At 43.3% G+C, this 22,313-nt stretch overlaps 1 protein-coding gene across 1 annotated transcript in view; it reads left to right on the plus strand.

Annotated features, from left to right (window-relative positions):
* stk16 (serine/threonine kinase 16) overlaps positions 1 to 13,468 on the plus strand; it is a 37,385-nt gene extending 23,917 nt beyond the window's left edge. Inside the window, exons 4-6 of the mRNA XM_048599272.1 lie at positions 3,197 to 3,292; positions 3,970 to 4,091; positions 6,823 to 13,468. Of these exons, the coding sequence (XP_048455229.1) occupies positions 3,197 to 3,292; positions 3,970 to 4,091; positions 6,823 to 6,961 (357 nt within the window). The 3' untranslated portion in view covers positions 6,962 to 13,468. The remainder of the gene's footprint in view (positions 1 to 3,196; positions 3,293 to 3,969; positions 4,092 to 6,822) is intronic.
* Positions 13,469 to 22,313: the final 8,845 nt, after the last annotated feature.

Genomic DNA, 22,313 nt, shown 5'->3' on the forward strand with positions numbered 1-22,313 from the left:
TACCATTAGCCCAGTACTCTGTATTCCTGTTACTCCTTCCAAAGTGAATCACCTCACACTTTTCCGCATTAAACTCCATTTGCCACCTCTCAGCCCAGCTCTGCAGCTTATCTATGTCCCTCATCCAGGTCATTTATAAAAATGACAAACAGCAGTGGCCCCAAAACAGATCCTTGAGGTACACCACTAGTAACTGAACTCCAGGATGAACATTCCCCATCAACCACCACCCTCTGTCTTCTTACAGCTAGCCAATTTCTGATCCAAACCGCTAAATCACCCTCAATCCCATGCGTCTGTATTTTCTGCAATAGCCTACCGTGGGGAACCTTATCAAACGCTTTACTGAAATGCATATACACCACATCAACCGCTTTACCCTCATCCACCTGTTTGGTCACCTTCTCAAAGAACTCAATAAGGTTTGTGAGGCACAACCTACCCTTCACAAAACCGTGTTGACTATCCCTAATCAAATTATTCCTTTCTAGACTATTATAAATCCTATCTCTTATAATCCTTTCCAACACTTTACCCACAACCGAAGTAAGGCTCACTGGTCTATAATTACCAGGGTTGTCTCTACTCCCCTTCTTGAACAAGGGGACAACATTTGCTAGTCTCCAGTCTTCTGGCACTATTCCTGAAGACAATGACGACATAAAGATCAAAGCCAAAGGCTCTGCAATCTCCTCTCTAGCTTCCCAGAGAATCCTAGGATAAATCCCATCAGGCCCAGGGGACTTATCTATTTTCACACCTTCCAGAATTGCTAACACCTCCTTATGAACCTCAATTCTGTCTAGTCTAATAGACTGTATCTCAGTATTCTCCTCGACTACGTTGTCTTTTTCCTGTGTGAATACTGACGAAAAATATTCATTTAGCACCTCTCCTATCTCTTCGGACTCCACGCACAACTTCCCACTACTGTCCTTGACCGGCCCCGATCTTACTCTAGTCATTCTTTTATTCCTGACATACCTATAGAAAGCTTTAGGATTTTCCTTGATCCTACCTGCTAAAGACTTCTCATGTCCCCTCCTGGCTCTTCTTAGCTCTCTCTTTAGGTCCTTCCTGGCTAACTTGTAACTCTCAAGCACCCTAACTGAGCCTTCACGCCTCATCTCTACATAAGCCTCCTTCTTCCTCTTGACAAGAGATTCAACTTCTTTAGTAAACCACGGTTCCCTCGCTCGACCACTTCCTCCCTGCCTGACAGGTACATACTTCTCAAGGACACGCAGTAGCTGTTCCTTGAACAAGCTCCACATTTCAATTGTGCCCAGCCCCTGCAGTTTCCTTCTCCATCCTATGCATCCTAAATCTTGCCTAATTGCCTCATGATTGCCTTTCCCCCAGCTATAACTCTTACCCTCAGGTATATACCTATCCCTTTCCATTGCTAAAGTAAACGTAACCGAATTGTGGTCACTATCACCAAAGTGCTCACCTACCTCCAAATCTAACACCTGGCCTGGTTCATTACCCAGTACCAAATCCAATGTGGCCTCGCCTCTTGTTGGCCTATCTACATACTGTGTCAGGAAACCCTCCTGCACACATTGGACAAAAACTGACCCATCTGAAGTACTCGAACTATAGCGTTTCCAGTCAATATTTGGAAAGTTAAAGTCCCCCATAACAACTACCCTGTTACTTTCGCTCCTGTCCAGAATCATCTTTGCAATCTTTTCCTCTACATCTCTGGAACTTTTCGGAGGCCTATAGCAAACTCCCAACAGAGTGACCTCTCCTTTCCTGGTTCTAACCTCAGCCCATACTACCTCAGTAGACGAGTTGTCATCAAACGTCCTTTCTGCCACCATAATACTGTCCTTGACTAACGATGCCACACCTCCCCCTCTTTTACCACCTTCCCTGATCTTACTGAAACATCTAAAGCCCGGAACCTGCAACAACCATTCCTGTCCCTGCTCTATCCATGTCTCCGAAATGGCCACAACATCGAAGTCCCAGGTACCAACCCATGCTGCAAGTTCACCCACCTTATTCCGGATGCTCCTGGCATTGAAGTAGACACACTTCAAACCACCTTCCTGCCTGCCAGTACACTCCTGCAACCTTGAAACCTTATTTATGACCTCCCTCCTCTCAACCTCCTGTACACTGGAGCTAAATTCAGGTTCCCGTTCCCCTGTTGAATTAGGTTAAACCCTCCCGAAGAGCATTAGCAAATTTCCCCCCCAGGATATTGGTACCCCTCTGGTTCAATGGATGAATGATTGAATAAAAGCTGCCAGGATTAAAACTGAGGTACCTCTGCTACTCTGAACAGAACCAGATTCAACCGACCTTTGCAGATTTCAGAGGATCATTGACATAAAGCATTGCCCTTACACATCAGCCATTTTCTCTTCTGAAAATTTACCTACAGTATCAAATTAGAGGATGGAATCTACAACACAACACAACACAACATTAGTAAACTATGGAATTAATATATATTTGGCAAATTAGTGGCAACATAAATAAATGTGAGATGGTGCACTTTGAAAAGGTGGGTCTATGTTTGATGTAAGAACAGCGATCCAGGATTACAGATAGATCAATCACAGAAAATAGTAACACAGGTTAACGAGACCATAAACAAGTCATTTCTAGCAAGTTTGAATTGAAAAGCAGAGAAGTTAACATTAATCTTGGATGAAACTTTATACTCCCAAGAATGGTCTACCCAGTGTACAGTTCTGGTTTCTGTGTTGCAAAAGGGACACAGAAGCAGTGGGATAGGTATAAAAAAGATTGAGGACAATACTGGACCCAAGAGGAAAGACTGAACTGGATTCACATCACTAGAAAAGCAAAGATTAAGGGGTTATCTTGAGATTATGAAGTACAAACGTGGAGAAGATGTTTCCACTTATGTGAGAGACCAAAACTAGGGAACAAAAAAAAGAAGATAGTCACTAATATATCCAGTGGGGAATTGAGAAGACACATCTTTGCCCAGAGAGTCATGAAATCATGGAGCTCTCTGGCATAGAGAGTGGTCAGGGTATCCATCATGGGTGCATTTACAAGGCAACTAGATGAACACAAGGGGACGAAAGGATAGAAATGAGATGAAGAAAGATGAGAGCTTTCACACACTGGCTTGAGCCAGGTGACCTATTTAGTACTGTATATTCCATGTTACTCACTGCTATGTTGATATTTAGTTGTTCTTTTCTAGGACTGGGCAGCCCAGCGTTGCACCATATCGTACCGAGCTCCTGAACTCTTCAACGTGGCAAGTCACTGTATCATAGACGAGCGCACAGACATTTGGGTAGGTAGGATGCTGTCCTTCCCTCATTCAAGGGCTGAGGGAGTCGGTAGCTAGGCCAGCATTTATTCCCATTCCTAATTTCCCCAGAGGGCGGTCAAGAGTCAAACACATTGCTGTGGGTCTGGAGTCACATGTGGGCCAGACTAGGCAAGGATAGCCGTTTCCTTCCCTAATAGGCATTAGTGAACCAGATGGGTTTTTCTGACATTTGACAATGGATTCATGGTTGCACAACATTGTGTGGTAAAGTTTACAGTTGTTTGTTCAAAACTGTGGAGTTTTGTGTCTTGTTCTCTTAGTCCCTGGACCTCACACTTTATCTACCTTTATTAATAAATATTATTGATCCCTAGCCAAAACACGATATAGTTTTGACAGTCTGGTTTGGGATAATACTGTCTTCGAAAAGGAATTGAATAAGTGCTGGCGGAGTAAAAATTGCATGGGAATGGGAAAGAGTAGTGGAATGAGACTAACTGGATTGCTGTTTGAAAGAACTGGTGCAGGCTTGATTTGCCAAATGCTTTGTGTGGTTCCACAGAAACTAGGTACAGTCTCCAACTCACTCATTGCTATTTACTGTTACTTTTCTCAGTCCTTGAATTGTGTGACTGTGCCATGATGTACATAAGTTCCTTTCAGTTCTTGGTCCCTTGCAGTGATTGATTTATTTTCAGTCCCTAGGCTGCGTGTTATATGCTATGATGTTCCTAGAAGGACCATATGATGGCATCTTTCACAGGGGAGATTCTGTTGCGTTGGCTGTGCAGAATGTAATAACCATTCCAGAAGGCTGCAGGTAAGGACAGTTGGAAAGTTTGTTTGTAGAAGGATTTGCTTTTGTGGGAAAAAAGTAACAAATTATTACACAAAGTTTTTGAAAGTATGGTTTGAAAGGCCGTGTAGTTAACAGCTTTGAATTCCCCCCTCTCAGTTTTAATCACGCATTTCTACTAACGTTGGTAGAATAGACACCATAGTTACAAAATAGTTACTGAAAACCTGCATAAGTTAAGGGTTGCCTTCTGCCACAGTGCTGAGCTAAAGATTGGAGCAGCACAGTTCCCACCAATTGTCCTTCATTGCATGGAACCAAGACAATGCTCCAGTGCTTGTTATCAAACCCAGTATCTGAATTTGCTGCTGCTGTTTTCCAAGTGATGGTCACTTGGACTTCAGCAGAAATATAATGACTATGGGATATCCATGCACTAAGAACTTGGATCATGAATAATGGGCTCTGTCAAGAGAGATCATTAATGTCAGGGTGAAACACTAACAAACGTCTGAAAAGGAAGGCAAGAACTGACCTGCACAATCATGGTATCTATCTGAGATTCCCTCCATAGAGCTCTCACTTTAAATGAGTAGGTGTTTGACTGGAGTCCTATTCCAGAGACTTCAACACAATGTCTAGACTGGGTGTACTGCAGGAGGGGGCATCGGTTAGTTATAGAGCCATACAGCATGGAAACAGCCCCTTCGGTCCAACCAGTCCATGCTAGCCATGTTCCCAAACTAAACTAGTCCCACCTGCCTCCGCTTGGCCCATATCCCTCCAACCTTTCCTATTCTCGAACCTATCCAAATATCTTTTAAAAGTTGTAACTGTACGTACGTTCTGCTTTTTTTTTTTTCTGGCCGCTCATTCCCACATGAACCGCTGTGTGTTTTTTTTTTTTTAAAAAAAGAATTGTCCCTCATGTCCTTTTTTTAAACCTGTCTCCTCTAACCTCTCAAAATTGCCCCCTAGTATTGAATTCGCCCATCCTAGGGAAAAGATCCTTGTTATTCACCTTATCTATGCCCCTCGTGAGTTTAATAAACCTCAATAAGGTCACCTCTCCACTTCCTATACTCTAGTGAAAAAGTCCCAGCCTGTCCAGTCTATTTTTATAACTCAAACCCTCCATTCCCGGCAGCACCCTGGTAAGCCTTTTCTGAGCCCTGTCCAATTTAATAATATCCTTCCTATAGCAAGCAACCACAACTGCATACAGCACTGCAGAAGAGGCCTCGCCAGTGTCTTGTACAACCTTAACATGACCTCCCAACTAATTCTTGCATATATGATTTCATGCTCATTATTCCAAAGAAGCATTTATCCCTCAGCCAAATCACTGGTTTCAAAAGAAAAGTTAGATTGCAACTTTGTACAACATTGCCTGTCAAAAGCTTTGCAACATCAATAATTCTTGAAAGGCATTATATAAATGCAAGTTTTTCATGTTAAAGTGAACAGATTAATACATCATTCTCCCTGTCCATAAGTAAAGCCTAGAAGAGGAGACAGTATTGGAGGAAACATTTATATTGTATGTGTCTTTAACGAGACAACACCTGAAATGATGTACAGTTTTGCTGTGCACGCTGAAGGAAGGTTATACTGCATTGGAGATGGTTCTTTAGATTGATGCCTCTGAGAGAATTTGTTCTATGTTCTCTGGTGTTTAGAAGAATGAAAAATGGTGTAACTGAAGCATAATCATATTCTGAAGGGGATTGATAGGTTAAATACTGAGGTTCTCCTCAGCCTAGGACCAGGGCACAACCTCAGGATAAGAGGCTATTTGTTTCAGATTGAAATGAGAAGAAATGTCTTCACTCAAAGGGTTGTGAATTATTAGAGTTCTCTGCTCCAGAGGGGTGTGGGTCTTCATTGTTGAATATATTTAAGGCTGGGATAGCCTGATGTTTGGTTACCCAGGGAATCAAGGGAAAATGGAGTTGAACGGACAAGCAGACTTGACAGGCCAAAGAATCCATTCCTGGTAGGTTCTTAATAATGTGGCGTGTTTTTCAAACTGGAATGCAGGACCAGTCACTGCAATGGTGTTGTTCAGTCCTTTTTTTTTTAAAAAAAAAAAAAATGATTTGCTGTTTAAAATATTTTTATATTTGTAGTAACCTAATTGAAGTCATTTAAAACTCCAAAAGTCTGAGAGATGTGAAGAATATGATTCCACGTGTGTGTGCATGGGTGGGGGTGGTTGAGACTTAAATATGAGACTCTAATAAATCCAGTAAAGAATTCAGGAGAAAATTATTTACCTGGGAGTAGTAACAATGTGGAACTCGCTGCCAGAGTGGTTAGGGTGAAAAACATAGAGCAGCCCATTGTATGGTAAGATTGTCATTAGAAAGAAATAACTGGTGGTGGTTTAGTCTGAGAGTCACCATGCCTCAGGTCGGGGGGAAGGTTGGGAAGGAGAATCCTTCATGGTAACTTCAGCCAATGGCAGGATTTGAACCCAAACTGTTGACATCACTCTGCATTGCAAAGCAGCTATCCAGCCAACTGAGCTGACCAAATCCCCAGGAAGCTAGATGACTCCTTGAAAGGCAAAAGAATAGAGGACATGATGATTGTGTTAGATGAGGAAGGAATGATAGGAAGCTTGTGTGAGATTTTAACATCGGCATAGACCTATGTGGCCAAACGGCCTGTTTGTGTGCTGGAACGTCCTTTTTTTTTGTGTGTGCCCTTTCTGGTGTTGACTGAATTCTCATCTACTCCTTTTACGTTGTAGGTATACACAGGCCCTGCAGCATCTGCTAACTTCTACAATGGTGACTAACCCCCAAGAGAGACCAAATATTACCTGGGTCCTGAATCAAACCAAACAATTACTGCAGATAGAAGCTGTCCAGGAGACTAAATTGGCCTGATCTCAGCAGCACAGATACTGCTACAAGTGCTCGGGTTTCTCAGCTATCAGACCATGGACGCTGCTGTACAAAGCAAAAGCCTACTATCAGCAACTGCAGCAATGGACCGGGACAGAACCTTTACGTGTTCATTTTGCTCCTGAATTGTTTGTGCTTGGCTCGAAGTTGAAGGGCAGGGAGAAAGAATTGCATGTTCTTTTTCCTTTTTTTTCCAAAGGCAATCAGCTGCTCATTTTGCTCCATTACCTCTTCCTGTGCTTTTTCACATTCGTGCATTTGAATCAGTCTTTGTCCACCAAATCCACAACCGCCTTCTTTCTTATGTTGAAGAACGTTGGAACATCCTGGATAGTTTTACTCCTTTTGAGGCAAAAAGGAGGTGTGGTGTGTGTTGGTAAATAGTTTCTTGACCATACATTGAGTGTATTTTAATGAGGGTAGAGATTGCCATTGCCTGAAATGATGTGTTCACCATCTACCTTCAGTCTGGTGGGAAATCTTTGTCAATCGTCTTCCTCCAGAAAGAATTTTAAATCATATCTCAGTAGCCAGGTGGCAGCAAATTATCCAAGATTGCGTAGCATGTTCTTAACCACATATAGCGACCAGCCAGAATGAAGATTGAGTGATGTTCTTCTTTCCCTCCCTCTTTTTGATTTGCACCCCCCCACCCCCATCCTGTCATTGTAAGTCTCTTGAGTTGATTATACCCAAGAGGTTTGTTGTATAGCTATCCCCGATATCACTGCATCTTGGTGGACGGATGTTGCAGTTGTACTGGAGAGAACCTGTTAACTGTAATCTCTTTTAAGGCACTGAACTCCTTCCTCCTGCTGCAAGGCTGATGCAGTGGTGTTGGTATTCACTCTGCTTGCTCTTTCATGATGCACCAATTTCAGCTGAGCTGTGCAGAGCTGACAAGTTGGCAAGAAAGTACTGATACAGAGGTGGCCTTGTACTTGCACAGTCAGGGGGCCAGGTGTGATTCCTGTCTTGTTGTACTGCCATTTTCATGCTTGTGACTGAGAGGACTACCTTGATAATCAGAAGTCATGTCAGCAGTGTGTGTAATAACTTTTTTTGTTAACCTGTCATGTTGCAACATCACCTTGTCCCATGTGCCCCCAAACCAGCTTGCAATGTTCTTTAAAATATGCTGTTAATATTGCAGTTTGAGCCTCAGATTCTTTGTAGGTACACCTTTGTATCTCCACTATCCTTTCTGGAAAACCATCAGGGAGGCTGGTTCATCCTGACCGTCTTTTTTCAATGTTTCTCCACTGGCACCCAAAGTTGAACACTTGGGAATTGCAAACTGGGTCTGCTTCTCATCAACCTTGTCCTTGACCTTCCCAAAAATAATGGAGTACCTTCATCTACTGATGACCAAAGTACCGTGTGTATCTTTTGTTGAGTCATTGAGTTGAAGTTAACCCAGGCTCCGTCAACTGCTTAGAAATCTCAAAATTGTTCCTTCCCGTGTCTTCGACAGGAAATAAAAACTGATCAGGAATAAACCGAATAAATCTTTTCCTTAGTGCCTCTTTGCCCATTTAGGGGATCGTTGATTCTCATTCCATCTCTCTGGTCATTCATTTTAGTGCCAGCTTCCTTAGACCTCTTCAGACCAGTGCAGGGAAATAATAGAGGGAAAGAGATGATAGAGTAGCTATGATTTTTCATCTACAACATCGCAGAATAGTACAGTACAGAACAAGGCTATTTGGCCTATTTAATTCCTGTCGGCTTTCGAAGAGCACCTGACTGCACCTCATCAAAGTGGACAATCCTTCTGGAAATAAAAAATCCATTCAGTCACCAGCTCAGCACATGAAGGTTTTTATTCACTTCTGCAAGTGGAACTGTGAACCCGCATGACCTCTTCGATGAAAACCCTTTGTCATGGTTAATGCTTTGGTTCATGGTCAGAGTGCTGGACTTCTGCATGACTGGTATGATAATGAGTGTCTTCCTTCCTCTTCTCTACGCCTCTCAACTGTAACAATTCAAAGCCACAATATTCATGGTGAATCTACAAAAACAAATCTGGAATAATTTTAGGAAGAGTGAGGAGAGAGGACTGATTCCTGTGCTGGTGTTCTTTTCCAGTTTTCCTAATGAGTAAAAGTAACATTAGATAATTAGATGGCTTCCCACTTTCCCAATGTGCTTCCCAACATGATACAGTAAAACGACTGATAATCACCAGATGAGAATTTTGTTCAGACCATGGTCACACGAAGTATTCCAGTACTGGAAAGCTAAATCACCCAAAATGTTGGCACTACAGTTAGCATTTCACGTTGATAACCTTTCGGCCCAACTCCAAGGCCAAATAGGAACAGCATATAAGCAAGTACTAAAGGATAAGGAAATAGCCGGGGAAGCCTACGCCATCATACAATAGTACAGCACAGAAGGAGGCCATTTAGTCCATCAGATTCCTGCCAACTTTTGTGAAAAGTAATCCAGTTTGTCCACTGTCCTGCTCTCATACTTGGAAGGGAAAAAATATGCTGGAGTTTTTAACAGGTTTATTTTTGAAGGCTACTGTTGAATCTATTCACTAATTGCATTACATCTGTGCTGTCTGGTGTGGATCTTTCAGCCATTACAACTAGTTTTTCTTAACTCCTACCTCCACAATGTTAAACATCTCTGTGATATCACCTCTCGGTCTTCTCTGCTCGAAGAAGAACAACAACCCCACAATGTGCTAATGATTTAGAAATCAAGTATCACTTTTTTTTTTGTGTGAAAACAAAATGCCGAGCAGGAGAGCAAACTTATCAGAACCTGAATGTAAACGTAGCTCAGCATTTGAGATTTGACCTGCTTTCTCTTTGTCTGTGCTGTGGAGTTGGGGAGGGGATGAGCAGTTTTGCGTTTGTTGCATTCTCTGAAGGGGCGTTTTATGGTTCGTGGTGACATCCTCCCTGAATGACTAATGGGTGTGTGTTAGATTACGAGAGGCTTTTTGCCTTTGAGGGGGAAGTCCTTGTGAGAGGTATAAAAAATAACGTAGACAGTCAATAGGTAACACTGAGTCATAAGCATTGGACATGGATGCATGTTACCTCTTTGTTCTTTGTGTAGGGAGAGACTTGATGTATGGAATGCACTTTCTGGTGGGACCCTTAATCGACATGGACAATCTTTGTTGGGGTCTGCTTGGTATCTCTCTTGTGTCAGCTTTGCTCAGTTGGCAGCACTTGCAACTTTGGAGGTGGTCTCTAGCTTTCTATTCTGTTCTAAAATCTTAAGCACGTCATCTAGGCCGGCAGTTCAGATTGTCTCTGTTGGCTTTGTCCTCCAGATATAAAATATCTGTCTGCTTATTGAAGCAGGTTTTGTAATTTTTGACTTTTTAAAATAACACTATCATTTTAATATGACTGTTTTTGTTCAGGCAACTTTAATTTCAATATGGCTGTTGCCCAGATAGCAACAACTATTGCCCCTCCATTTGTACTCCGCGAGTTGTTATGATCTGGAATGCAGTGAAGAGAAAGGTGGATGGAGCTGATTTTATTAGTAACTTGCAAAAGGGAGTTGGATCTGTGCTGCTAAAATAGCCATTTCAGAACTATAGAGAATAAGCAGTAAGTGTGATTAATTGGATAAGTCTACCAGAGAGCTGGCACAGGTACAGTGGGTCAAATAGCCTCTTTCTCTTCATAATGTGGGAGTTGGTCATCTCAATTGGCTGTAGGGCTGCTTTGCAATGCAGAGTGATGCCAACAGCGAGAGTTCAGTTCCTGCGCCAGCTGAGGCTGCCATGAAGGTCCTCCCTTCTCTACCTCTCCCCTCACGTGAGACGTGGTGACCCTCACGTTAAACCACTACCAGTTCTTCCCACTTCTGCTCTGTCACTAATGGGAGAGCAGCCCATGGTCTGGTAAAACTATGGCAACTTTGCCTTTTTACTTCAGAGTGCTGCTAAATTTGTGAAGTGCTAATATATTCACAGCTATTTAGCAGTATTATAATAGTAGGTCTTTTTCAGAAACCTGTTCATGAATCAAAACAGTTGATTACGGTGAAAGATCCCAAGAATGAAGAAAGAGTAAGCAAGCACGTGCCCTTTATTAAGCTAATGTATATATTTTTTCCATTTAGCATTTTGCTTTTCCTTTGTGAAGCTAGAATCAAACCGTACCAGAAAAGCCTGTCCAATTTAAAATGATTTACTACAGTTATGTTTATCAAGTAAGTTATTAATTTGAATGTGCTGTCTATAACCCAGCAGCCTGATCTCATTTGTTTGGTGTCTGCACAAAATGACCATCACGTGCCAGTATTTCCCTGCAGGAAACATTCAAAATACAAGAGGATGCAAAATGAATTACATAGTTTTAGGCATCATTTGTTTATCATAGGTTGCCCATAGTAATTAATAAGCAATTTCATTCCATAACCTCAACTTTCACTTTTCCTGAAACTGATTAAATTGATGAAATGATTAACTTGATGTTGGTGAGCATCTATATGGGACTTTGGTCTCATTCTGTACCACGTGCTCTACACCTGATCCACTGATGCCCTGTGTTTATTACACAGTTTCATCTGCGGCCTAACTATTTGTGCATGTTATCATTTGTACTCCAATCTAGTTATTGGGTTACTTGTGTGTTCATAAGATGCAGTGGTTAGTCTTACATGAACTGGTGACCATTAACTGTGTGACTGTTGATTCCCTGGTCTGTGTGGTGGCTTGTTGTCTGCATGATACCTTTATTCTTCCCCATGTTTGAGATTTAGTTTAGTCCTCCAACTCCATCCATTTCCCACCGCCCCCCACCCCCCACTCAATTTTAAAGTATAAACCGTGCGAAGTGGTGAGAATGGTGGAAGGGAGATTGAGATCTGCAATGAAAAGCAGGAATGCATTCGGCTTAGTCAGGAACCTCCTGGTTAAGTGTTTACGGGACATTCTGGCCTAGACGTTATCTGTTTATGTGCTTAACTAGATTTGCTGTACAAGTTATTGAATGAAGGCATATTTCTGATGGGCGTTCCTCTTGTGTCTGTGCTTGCCATGTTTGTCCTGAGTTACTTTCTTCTTCACTGTTAACACTTTTTTTAAATAAAAGAGCAGTGGGGTTTGGGGGGGGAGCGAGAACTAAATGTTAAACATTTGTACGTCAGCAGCCCATAATCTGGCACCGTTGAGCTTTGTTGTGGATTGCTAAGCATATGTTTAATTTGTCTCCATGTGGAAAATGAAAGACTGGACATTGTTGGAAATCACCCCTCCAAAGTTTAACACGTTAATTTTTGATTTCACACACGTCTCTTCTGTTACAGTTGTGTTTTTTTAATCTATTGTATCAAAAGCTTAATCTATTGTGAATTTTTGCACAACCTTCTGGATCTGAGATTATAAATGTCTCATCTGTGATAAATTGATACTACAAAGGGGCCTTTACTGAGCCAGAGTGGTGAGAATTGCTCTTTGTTTTACTAGTTTGAAAGTGATTCAGTAATTCTTCCCACACCTTGGGTTAAGGGCTGAGATACCCAACTCCCTGTTACACTCTCCCTTTTATTGTGACCTTGCTGTTAACATCCTTGCTGCACAGCAGACCAATTATGTAATCCTTGCTCTCGAGCAAGGCAGATATTGCCCGCCTTGTGCAGTGTGTATGTTTAATGTAATAACACAAGTAATTCTCTACACTCTTGAAGTAGCTACCAGTGTGGTTTAGTATTGGCATTTAACTTTAACTCTCAGTACGGTTGCAGATTACATCCTGAGAGGAAAAGGATTTTTTTTTTTTTTAATCCTCCAATCTGTTTTAGTTGTTTACAGTTTGTTTTAATCATAGTTTCTGTATTTCATTCTAGAGATATGGAGAATTTAAAACGCAGCATTGTTTTGCACTTTATTCAGTAGTGTGTGTCTTCTTTTCATCCTGTGAAAGTGGCTCCATTACTAAGAAGTGAAACAAATCTTTGTCTTCATAGACTGATCTCTGCAGAGTAGGAAGCCATACAGTAAATCCAGCAGCAAGCATAGACCAGGTGCTGAAGATGATCAGAGGGGTTAAATGAGGGCTAGGTAGGTAGAAAATAATTCTTCTGGTAGCAGGAGCCCAGAGCAACGGGTGATAGCTTTAAAATTAGTTGAAGGTCTTTGGGAGTGATGTGAAGAAGCCCTCCTTCACGCAGAATGTGCTAAAGATCTGGGACTCCACGTACACACAGACAGAGACACGAATGCAGATATACTGGAAAAATAGTAATCAAAGTGGATAGATTTATTTTTGGGGTTGTGGCTACGTTGGGAAGATGGATTTATGACAGAGCGGACAGGCTGAACAAGCCCAAAGAGTTGGATGCCACTACGCCACAGCCTCCCCTTGTAGGCATAGTGTCACTGCACTAGTAATCCAGAACCACCGGTCGATGTTCTGAGGATGTGCATTCGAATCCCACCATGGTAGATATTAGCAATTTGTAATTCAATGACAATCTGGAGTAAAAAGTGTAAAAGTGACCATGTAACCGCTGTTGGTTTTTGTTGTAAAAACCTATTTGGGTATTTGTTATCCAAAAAAATGCCATGTTTACGTGCTCTGGTTTTCATGTGACTGCAGACACACAGAGCAATGTGATCAACTCTTAACTGCCCACTAGGTAATTGGGAGGGGTAATGATGCCCTTGTCAGAGATACCCACATTCCTTTAAAAAGAGCTGTCAGGCCAGCAACCAGTGCGGTGAGAGGTACTGCAACAATAATTGATTTCATTGACAAGCAAAGTTTTTAAGCCGTTTCCTTCACTGCTGCTTTTGTCTCACCTCATTGTTTCTGTTTCTTGGCCCAGTACATTTTGCACAGTTGTTCACAGACCGCAGTTATGCTCTGCTTTTGTGCTGTTCCTGTGGCCTCACCCACAATCCCTTCCTTCTAGGCCCATCTTGCGAAATCTTCGCCTACTCTTTGCTGTCGCTGGTATTGCCTGGGCTTCTGCGGTGGCTTGTATGTTAGTATCGTTGCCTGTACGTCAAATTGTCGAGTGCCCCTTCACATTTACCATCACTGAATTGCCCAAATTCAGTGTCCTGGGGGTTACCATTGACCAGAAACTCAACTGGACTTGCTATATAAATACAATGGCTACAAAAGCAGGTTGGAGACTAGGAATACTGCAGCAAGTAATTCATCTCCTCACTCCCTGAAGTCTGCCTACCTGCAAGGTACAGGTCAGCAACGTGATGGAATACTCCCCACTTGCCTGGACAAATGCAACTCCAACAGTACTCCAGAGGCTTGACACAATCCAGGACAAAGCAACCTGCTTGCCTGGCACATAGTGGCAGCAGGATGTATCATCTACAAGATGCACGGCAGCAACTTAGCAAGGCTCTTTTAAAACCAGCTTTCAAACCTGCAGTCTCCACCCCTGAGAAAGACAAAGGCAGCAGATACAGGGGAACGTAAGTTGCCTTCCAAGTCACACGACATGCTGACTTGGAAATATTTTGCTGTTTCTTTGCTGTCACTGGGTGGCAACCCTTGAATGCCCTCCACAGCAACATTGCAGATCTACCTACACCACTTGGAGTGTAGGAGTTCAGGCAAGCAGTTTTCCCTTAGCTTCTCAATTTTTAAGATGGTTAAAGGTGCTGTGAAATTGAAGGGTGAGTAATGATTTCCTTTGGGGTGGAGGGGAGAGCAACAACAAGGCAGGGCTAACTTTCGCTTAGAGCCAGGCCTCAGGTAACATCAGGAAACACTTCTTCGTACAAGGGGGAAGGCACACCAAGAGTGGAAATCTGGAATGATGTTATTAGAATCATAGGTATGAATCAGATGTCGCTACACACCTGTCACAGTGTGAGACTTAAATCCATGTCTCCAAGCTCAGTGGTAGGAACACTTTCACTGCACCTAAAGGCGTAGGTGATGGCTTAGTCATAGACTATTAATCCAGAAATCCAGCTAATGTTCTGGGGACCTGGGTTCGAATCCCACCGTGACAAATGGTGGAATTTGAATTCAATAATTTATTTTAAAATGTCTAGTCTACTGATCACCACGAAACCATTGCTGATTCTTGGGAAAAACTCATCTGGTTCACTAATGTCCTTCAGGGAAGGAAATCTGCCACCCTCTGACCTACATGTGACTCCCAACCCACAGCAGTTGCCCTCTGAAATGGCCTAGCAAGCCACTCAGTTGCACCAATCACTACAAAGCCTCAAAGAAATGAAACTGGCTGGATCAGCTGGCGTCAACCTAGGTACTGAGATACGCAACGGCAGACACAGCCCGATTGACCCTGCAAAGTCCTCCTCACTACTACTGGGGGCTAGTGCCAAAACTGGGAAAGCGGTCTCGCAAACTAGTTAAGCAACAGCCTGACGTAGTCATACTCTCGGAATCGTACCTTACAGACAATATCCCAGACATCACCATCACCATCACTGGATATGTCCTGTCTCACCGCCAGGACATACCCAGCAGAGGTGGTGACAACGTGGTTTACAGTCAGGTGCGTATTGCTGTAGGAGTCCTCAACATTTACTCCAGACCACATGAAGTCTCATGGCTTCACGTTGAACATGGGCAAGGAAACCTCCTGATTACCACATACTATCCTCCCTTAGCTGACAAATCAGTACTCCATGTTGAACAACACATAGAGGAAGCACTGAGGATGGCAAGGGCACAAAATGTACTCTGGGTGGAGGATTTCAATACCCACCACCAAGAGTGGCTCAGCAGCAATACTGATCGAGCTGGTTGAGTCGTAAAGGACATAACTGCTAGACTGGGTCTGTGGCAGGTGGTGAGGGAACCAACAAGAGGGAAAAACATACTTGACCTCATCCTTACTAATCTGCCAGTTGCAGAAGCATCTGTCCGTGACAGTATCGGTCAGAGTGATCATCACACAGTCCTTGTGGAGATAAAGTCATGCCTTCCCATTGAGAATAACTTCCATCGTGTTGTGTGGCACTGTCACCATGCTAAATAAGACAGGCATCACACAGATCTAGCAACTCAAGACTGGGCTTCCATGACTACATCTACTCCCAATTATCAGTAAGGTGATGGAGGATGTCATCAACAGTGTTATCAATCAGCACCTACTCAGCAATAACCTGCTCAGTGACTCCCAGTTTGGGTTCCGCCAGGGCTACTCAGCTCCTAACCTCATTACAGCCTTGGTTCAAACATAGAGAAAAGAGCTGAATTCCAGAGGTGAGTTGAGTGTGTCAGCCCTTGATATCAAGGCTGCATTCAACCAAGTGTGGCATCAAGGAGCCCAAGCAAAACTGGACTGAATGGATGTCAGTGGGCAAACTCTTCGGGGGTTGGAGTCATACCTGATACATTGGAAAATGGTCTTGGTTTTGGAGGTCGATCAACTCCGCTCCAAGACATTTCTGCAGGAGCTCCTCAGGGTAGTATCCTCGGCCCAACCATCTTCAGCTGCTTCATCAGTTGTCCATGCTTGGGCTGACAAGTGACGTTTGCGCCACACAAATGCCAGGCTATGACCACCACCAATAAGAGACAATCTAACCACCACCCCTTGTTTTTCAATGGTCTTACCATCACTGAATCCCTGACTACCAGCATCTTCGGGGTTATCATTGACCAGAAACTCAACTGGACTCACCATATAAACACAGTGGCTACAAGAGCAGATCAGAAGCTAGGAATACTGTGGCGAATAACTCACCTCCTGACTCCTCAAAGCCTGGCCGCCATCTGCAAGGCACAAGTCAGGAGTGTGATGGAGTACTCCCCACTTGCCTGCATGCGTTCTGCCCCAACAACACTCAAGAAGCTTGACACCATCCAGCCCACTTGATTGGCACCACATCCACAAACATTTACTCCCTCCACCACCCACACTCAGTAGCAGCAGTGTGTTTTATCTGCAAGATGCACTGCAGAAATTCACCAAAGATCCTCAGACAGCACCTTCCAAACCCACAACCACTTCCATCTAGAAAGACAAGGGCAGCAGACATACGGGAACACCATCACCTCCAAGTTCCCCTCCAAGCCATTCACCATATTGACAATGGAAACAAAATAAAAACCAAAAGAACTGCAGATGCTGTAAATCAGGAACAAAAACAAAGTTGCTGGAAAAGCTCAGCAGGTCTGGCAGCATCTGTGAAGGAGAAAACAGAGTTAACATTTCAGGTCCGGTGACCCTTCCTCAGAACTGATGGTGGCTGGGAAAACGTCAGTTTATATGCAGAAAATAGGGAGGTGGGTGGGTTAGCGAGTAAACGATAGGATAGAGCCCAAAGACAGTTGGACAGACAAAGGAGTTGCTAACGATCAGGCTGGGAGGGTGAGTAGTTGTTAATGGGGACTGTTAGTGACTAACAACAGGAGGTGTGTAATGGCAGGCTGTGTGGTAACAAGGCCTGGTGTGTGGGGTGGAGGGCTAGGACATGGGAGAGTTTAGGCCCTAAAATTATTGAACTCAATATTGAGTCCAGAGGGCTGTAGGGTCCCCAAGCGGAAAATGAGGTGGTGTTCCTCCAGCTTGCGTTGGGCTTCACTGGAACACTGCAGCAAGCCAGAGACAGAGATGTTGGCCAGGGAGCAGGGTGGTGCATTGAAGTAGCAGGCAACAAGTAGTTCAGGGTCTTTTTTGCGAGCAGAACATAGCTGTTCTGTGAAGCGGTCGGCAAGTCTACGCTTCATTTGCCCAATGTAGAGGAGACCACATTGTGAGCAGCGAATGCAGTAGACTAGATTCTGGGAAGTGCAGGTGAAGTGTTGCTTCACCTGAAAGGTATGTTTGGGTCCTTGGATATTGGGGAGGGAGGAGGTAAATGGGCAGGTGTTGCACCTTCGACGGTTACAGGGGAAGGTGCCGTAGGGCTTCAGATTTCTGAAGAAGGGTCTAGGCCCGAAATGTCAGCCTTCCTGCTCCTCTGATGCTGCTTGGCCTGCTGTGTTCATCCAGCTCTACACCTTGTTATCTCTTATGTGAGGATGTATAGTCCAGGTAGCTGTGAGAGTCAGTGGGTTTATAGTGGATATTAGTGGCCAGTCTATCCCCAGAAATGGAAACAGAAATGTCGAGGAAGGGAAAGGAGGAGTCAGAGATAGACCAGGTGAAAGTGAGGGCAGGGTGGAAATTGGAGGCGAAATTGATGAAGTTTTCGAATTCCAGATGAGAGAGGTAAGCAGCACCGATGATATCATCGATGTATTGGAGAAAGAGTTGTGGGTGGGGCCGGGATAGGACTGGAACAAGGAATGTTCCACGTACTCCACAAAGAGGGGTTTCCATGGAAACATATGGCTGTTCCTTCACTGTTGCTGGGTCAAAATCCTGTAATTCCCTCTCTAATGGCATTGTAGGTCAGCCTGGTGGACTGCAGTGATTCAAGAAGGCAGCTCATCACCACCTTCTCAAGGGGGCAACTAGGGATGGGCAAGAAACGCTGGCTAGCCAGCAACGCCCACATCCTACAAATGAGGAAAAAAAAGCATAAGAATTCCCCAGGTTCTATCCAATGAACCAAATCCTTTAATTACTTTCAGCTCCTCAGATACTGAAGCAGTCCATGTTCAAATGCAGTAAGCTCTGGACAATATCAAACTGGGGCATCACTGAGTAGGATGTTGCTAAACTGCTTGATAGCACTGTTGATCACACCTATCAATTGGTGTTTAACATCGTCAGGAAAATCAGTAATGGTAATATGGGACTTGTCACTAAAATCCCAAAAAGCAGACAAAAAAATATGCATAGGCTGAAATTTGAACCTTCAAATATTACTGTCTTTGTGTTTCAGTCTTATGCTGAGCTAACAATATGCACTTTTATTTCTGTTATTCCTGAATACATGGTTGAACTTGACACAGGTCCATAGGAATAAGATGATCGCTAAAAAATTTCATGGGGAGTTCAAGAGAAACATCGATTTATTTATTTGTTCATTCATTTTTTCATAAGATGTGGACATCACTGACACAGCCAATTTTTATTGGCCATCTCTAGTTGCCATTGAGGAGGTGATGATCGTAGCTAAATGATCTTAAGTTGTATTTCAGAGGCCAGTTAAGAGTGAACCACATTACTGAGAGCTTGGAGTCACATAGAGACTGAAACCAGGTAAGGTTCCTTCCCTGTAGAGAAATTAGAAATTGTTTAAGGTTTTATAATGAGTGGTGATTTCGTAGTCACCTTTACTGACACTAGCTTTTATTCCATATTAATTGAATAAATTTAATTTCCTCAGCTACCTTAATGGATTTTCCAGTCCAGTCTTTGGATCATTAGTCCATGTCTCTGGATTACTACCACGGCTATGTATCTATGATGTACCATACCTAACAGCAGTTGAGAATGTGGACCTCACTACCACAAGGAGTAGCTGGGGGGGATTGCAGATACACTTCAGGGAAAGCATGCATTTGAATAAAGTACCTAGATCTCTCAACTAGTTTGTAATTCACTCCCACCTACCCATTATTCTATTTATCTGAATCCCTTGATGATATTGCAGTCTGTAGCTCACTCACAGGTTTCCTGTGCTTCGTTATCCTACAGTTGAGACAGAAACATACCTGTTTTACAAGCCTTCAGTCTGTGTTTCACTGGACTGTACATCTATATGTCTACTTTCTAAGCTCTTTTGTTACGTTGGTAGATATAAATAAAAATAACTACAGTATAGAATCATCGAACCCCACAGTGTGGGAACAGGCCATTCAGCCCAACAAGTCTGCACCAACCCTCCAAAGAGCATCCTACCTAGACCCATCCTCCTAAACCTGCATTTCCCATAACAAATGCACCTCACCTACACATCCCTGAACACTATGGGTAATTTAGCATGGCCAATCCACCTAACCTTGCGCTTGGACTGTGGGAGGAAACCAGAACACCCGGCAGGAACCCATGCAGACACGGGGAGAACGTGCAAACGCCACACAGGCAGTTGACCGAGGCTGGAATCGAACCCAGGTCCCTGGCGCTGTGAGGCAGCACTCCTTACCACTGAGCCACTGTGCCACCCCAGTGGGCATGGAGGCACTTGTTGCCAGAATCACATTTTATTCCCCGGCCCAGTGATGTCTTACTTTGAAAATTCTCGTGTGTTTAAATAAGAAATTACAAAGAGTTGTGAAAATAGCCTAGTGCATTATGCAAGCCATCCTCCCATCCATTGAACAAAACCAAAAACAAAGTTTCTGGAAAAGCTCAGCAGGTCTGGCAGCATCTGTGAAGGGAAAAACAGAGTTAACGTTTCAGGTCCGGTGACACTTCCTCAGACCCTTACATCCATTGATTTTATCTATACTTTTCACTGCCTCGGGAACGCAGCCAACATAATCAAAAACCCCTCCCACCCCGACTATACTCTCTTCCAACCTCTTCTCTGCAGCCGTAACACTGTTTTCTTTGCTCTGTTCTATTACTGAATGCACTTTGTACAGTATGAACTGTCTGTTCTGCATGCAAAACAAAACTTTTCGCTGTACCTGGGGTACATGTGACAATAATATATCAAATCAAATCAAACAAAATCTCAGCACTTCCTGATCTCCATCCTTTGCACTCTGAATTATCTGCAGAGTATGAGCCAAAGGCCTGCTCTCAGACAGACCACACATTGTTCATCCAAAGCAAGTACAGTGGTGATACTGATCAAAGCCTGAACCCTAGAATCTGAGGAATTTAAATTGTTAATTAAAAAAAAAACCCTGGGTCTTAAAGCCACAAAACTGGATTATCATAAAAATGCCACCTGTCCTCCTTATGTAGCTGTATGTAACTCCAGGCCCACAACAATGTAGTTCACTCTTAACTGGCCTCTAAAATGGCCAAGCGAACACCTCAGTTGTATTTGCTGTGCCCTTCTCAAGGACAGTTCGGGATGGGCAATAAATCAAGGCCTTGCCAGTTACACCCACATATCATGAATGAATAAAAATTCCTACGACAGTAAAGAGCTCTTTGTAGTTGAGTAAGTTTATGATTATAGAGTTAGTCTCTCTGCAATAAAGAGGTAAATGCAGGAACTGCGAGCATAAAATCAACAGAGCAGAAGCAGTTGTTTCTGCGTTAATTAAAAGGTTGAAGTGTCAGCCATGGAGAAGTAAATATTTGCTGAAAGTTGGAGTAAGTTCACTGTCAATTTTACCCTTAAGCATGTAGATTCATGAACTTTTTTATACAAAGGCATATGATCCAATAGAAATATTGCAAAATTTGAATGAGAAGGAATTGATATTCACACCCTATTTCCATTACTAAAGTGGACGAATGTGGTGTCTATCAGTTAACTGATTGAGTAGGGTGCTAGAAGTCACAAACATCATTGTCTTCTTAGACAGCCCCTCAGGATTGAGGGTGATCTGTCTCTATGACAGATTGATGGACTTCGAGATGGCTGATAGGTCCAGTGTTCAGTCTGCGGGCTCTGACATATATGGATTACATGGTGGGTGGAGTGTTGTGCAGATGGGTTGTTTGGAGATCTGTGCACTCTGTCTGTCACCTCAATTTCACCTCTGCCCATTCACAGTGAAGGTTCCTGGCATGCTCAGTGTCTCCCTGAACAACCCTTCTGTGTTTCGGCTCTTCACAGGCTTGAGCCATAGAATCATACAGAACAGAAACAGACCCTTCAGTCCAACTAGTCTGTGCCAAACATAATCCCAATCTAAACTAGTCCCACCTGCCTGCTCATGGCCCATGTCCCACCAAATCTTTCCCTTTCACGTACTTATCTAAGTGTCTTTTACACGTTGTAACTGTGCCCACATCCACCACTTCCTCAGGAAGTTTATTCCACACATGAACCACCCTCTATGTAAAACATTTGCCCCTCGTTTCTTTTTTAAATCTCTGTCCTCACACCTTAAAAATATGACCCCCTAGTCTTGAAATCCCCCATCCAAGGGAAAAGATGCCTACCATTAACCCTATCTATACTCCTCATGATTTTATAAACTTCTGTAAGGTCGATTCTTAATCTCCTACGTTCCAAGGAAAAAAATCGTCAGAGGATGGTTGACCTCTTCAGGGAGGCTTTGAGGATGTCCCAGAAGTGTTTTCTGTCGTCGCCCTGGGAATCTCAAGCTGCAACCAAATTCCAAGTTGAGCAGTCTCATTGGGAATCCAGGGTCAGGCTCATGAGTGACACGTACCACCCAGTCGAGCCCCTTGGTGGTGGACAGGTTGGTTTGGGAGAGGAGGTTGCTTTCGAACCTCCATTCCTGCCCCTGATTTTGGAACATCTAGTGAAGACACCACAGGTGATATCTCTCCAGTGCCTGGAGGGTCTGCTGTTGTCCAAATCTCCAAAGCACAAAGGAGCATATACTGCTACCGAGTAACCAAATATAGATAT

This window comes from Rhincodon typus, chromosome 7 (genome assembly GCF_021869965.1).
Source record: "Rhincodon typus isolate 14 chromosome 7, sRhiTyp1.1, whole genome shotgun sequence".
Taxonomy (NCBI): Eukaryota; Metazoa; Chordata; class Chondrichthyes; order Orectolobiformes; family Rhincodontidae; genus Rhincodon; species Rhincodon typus.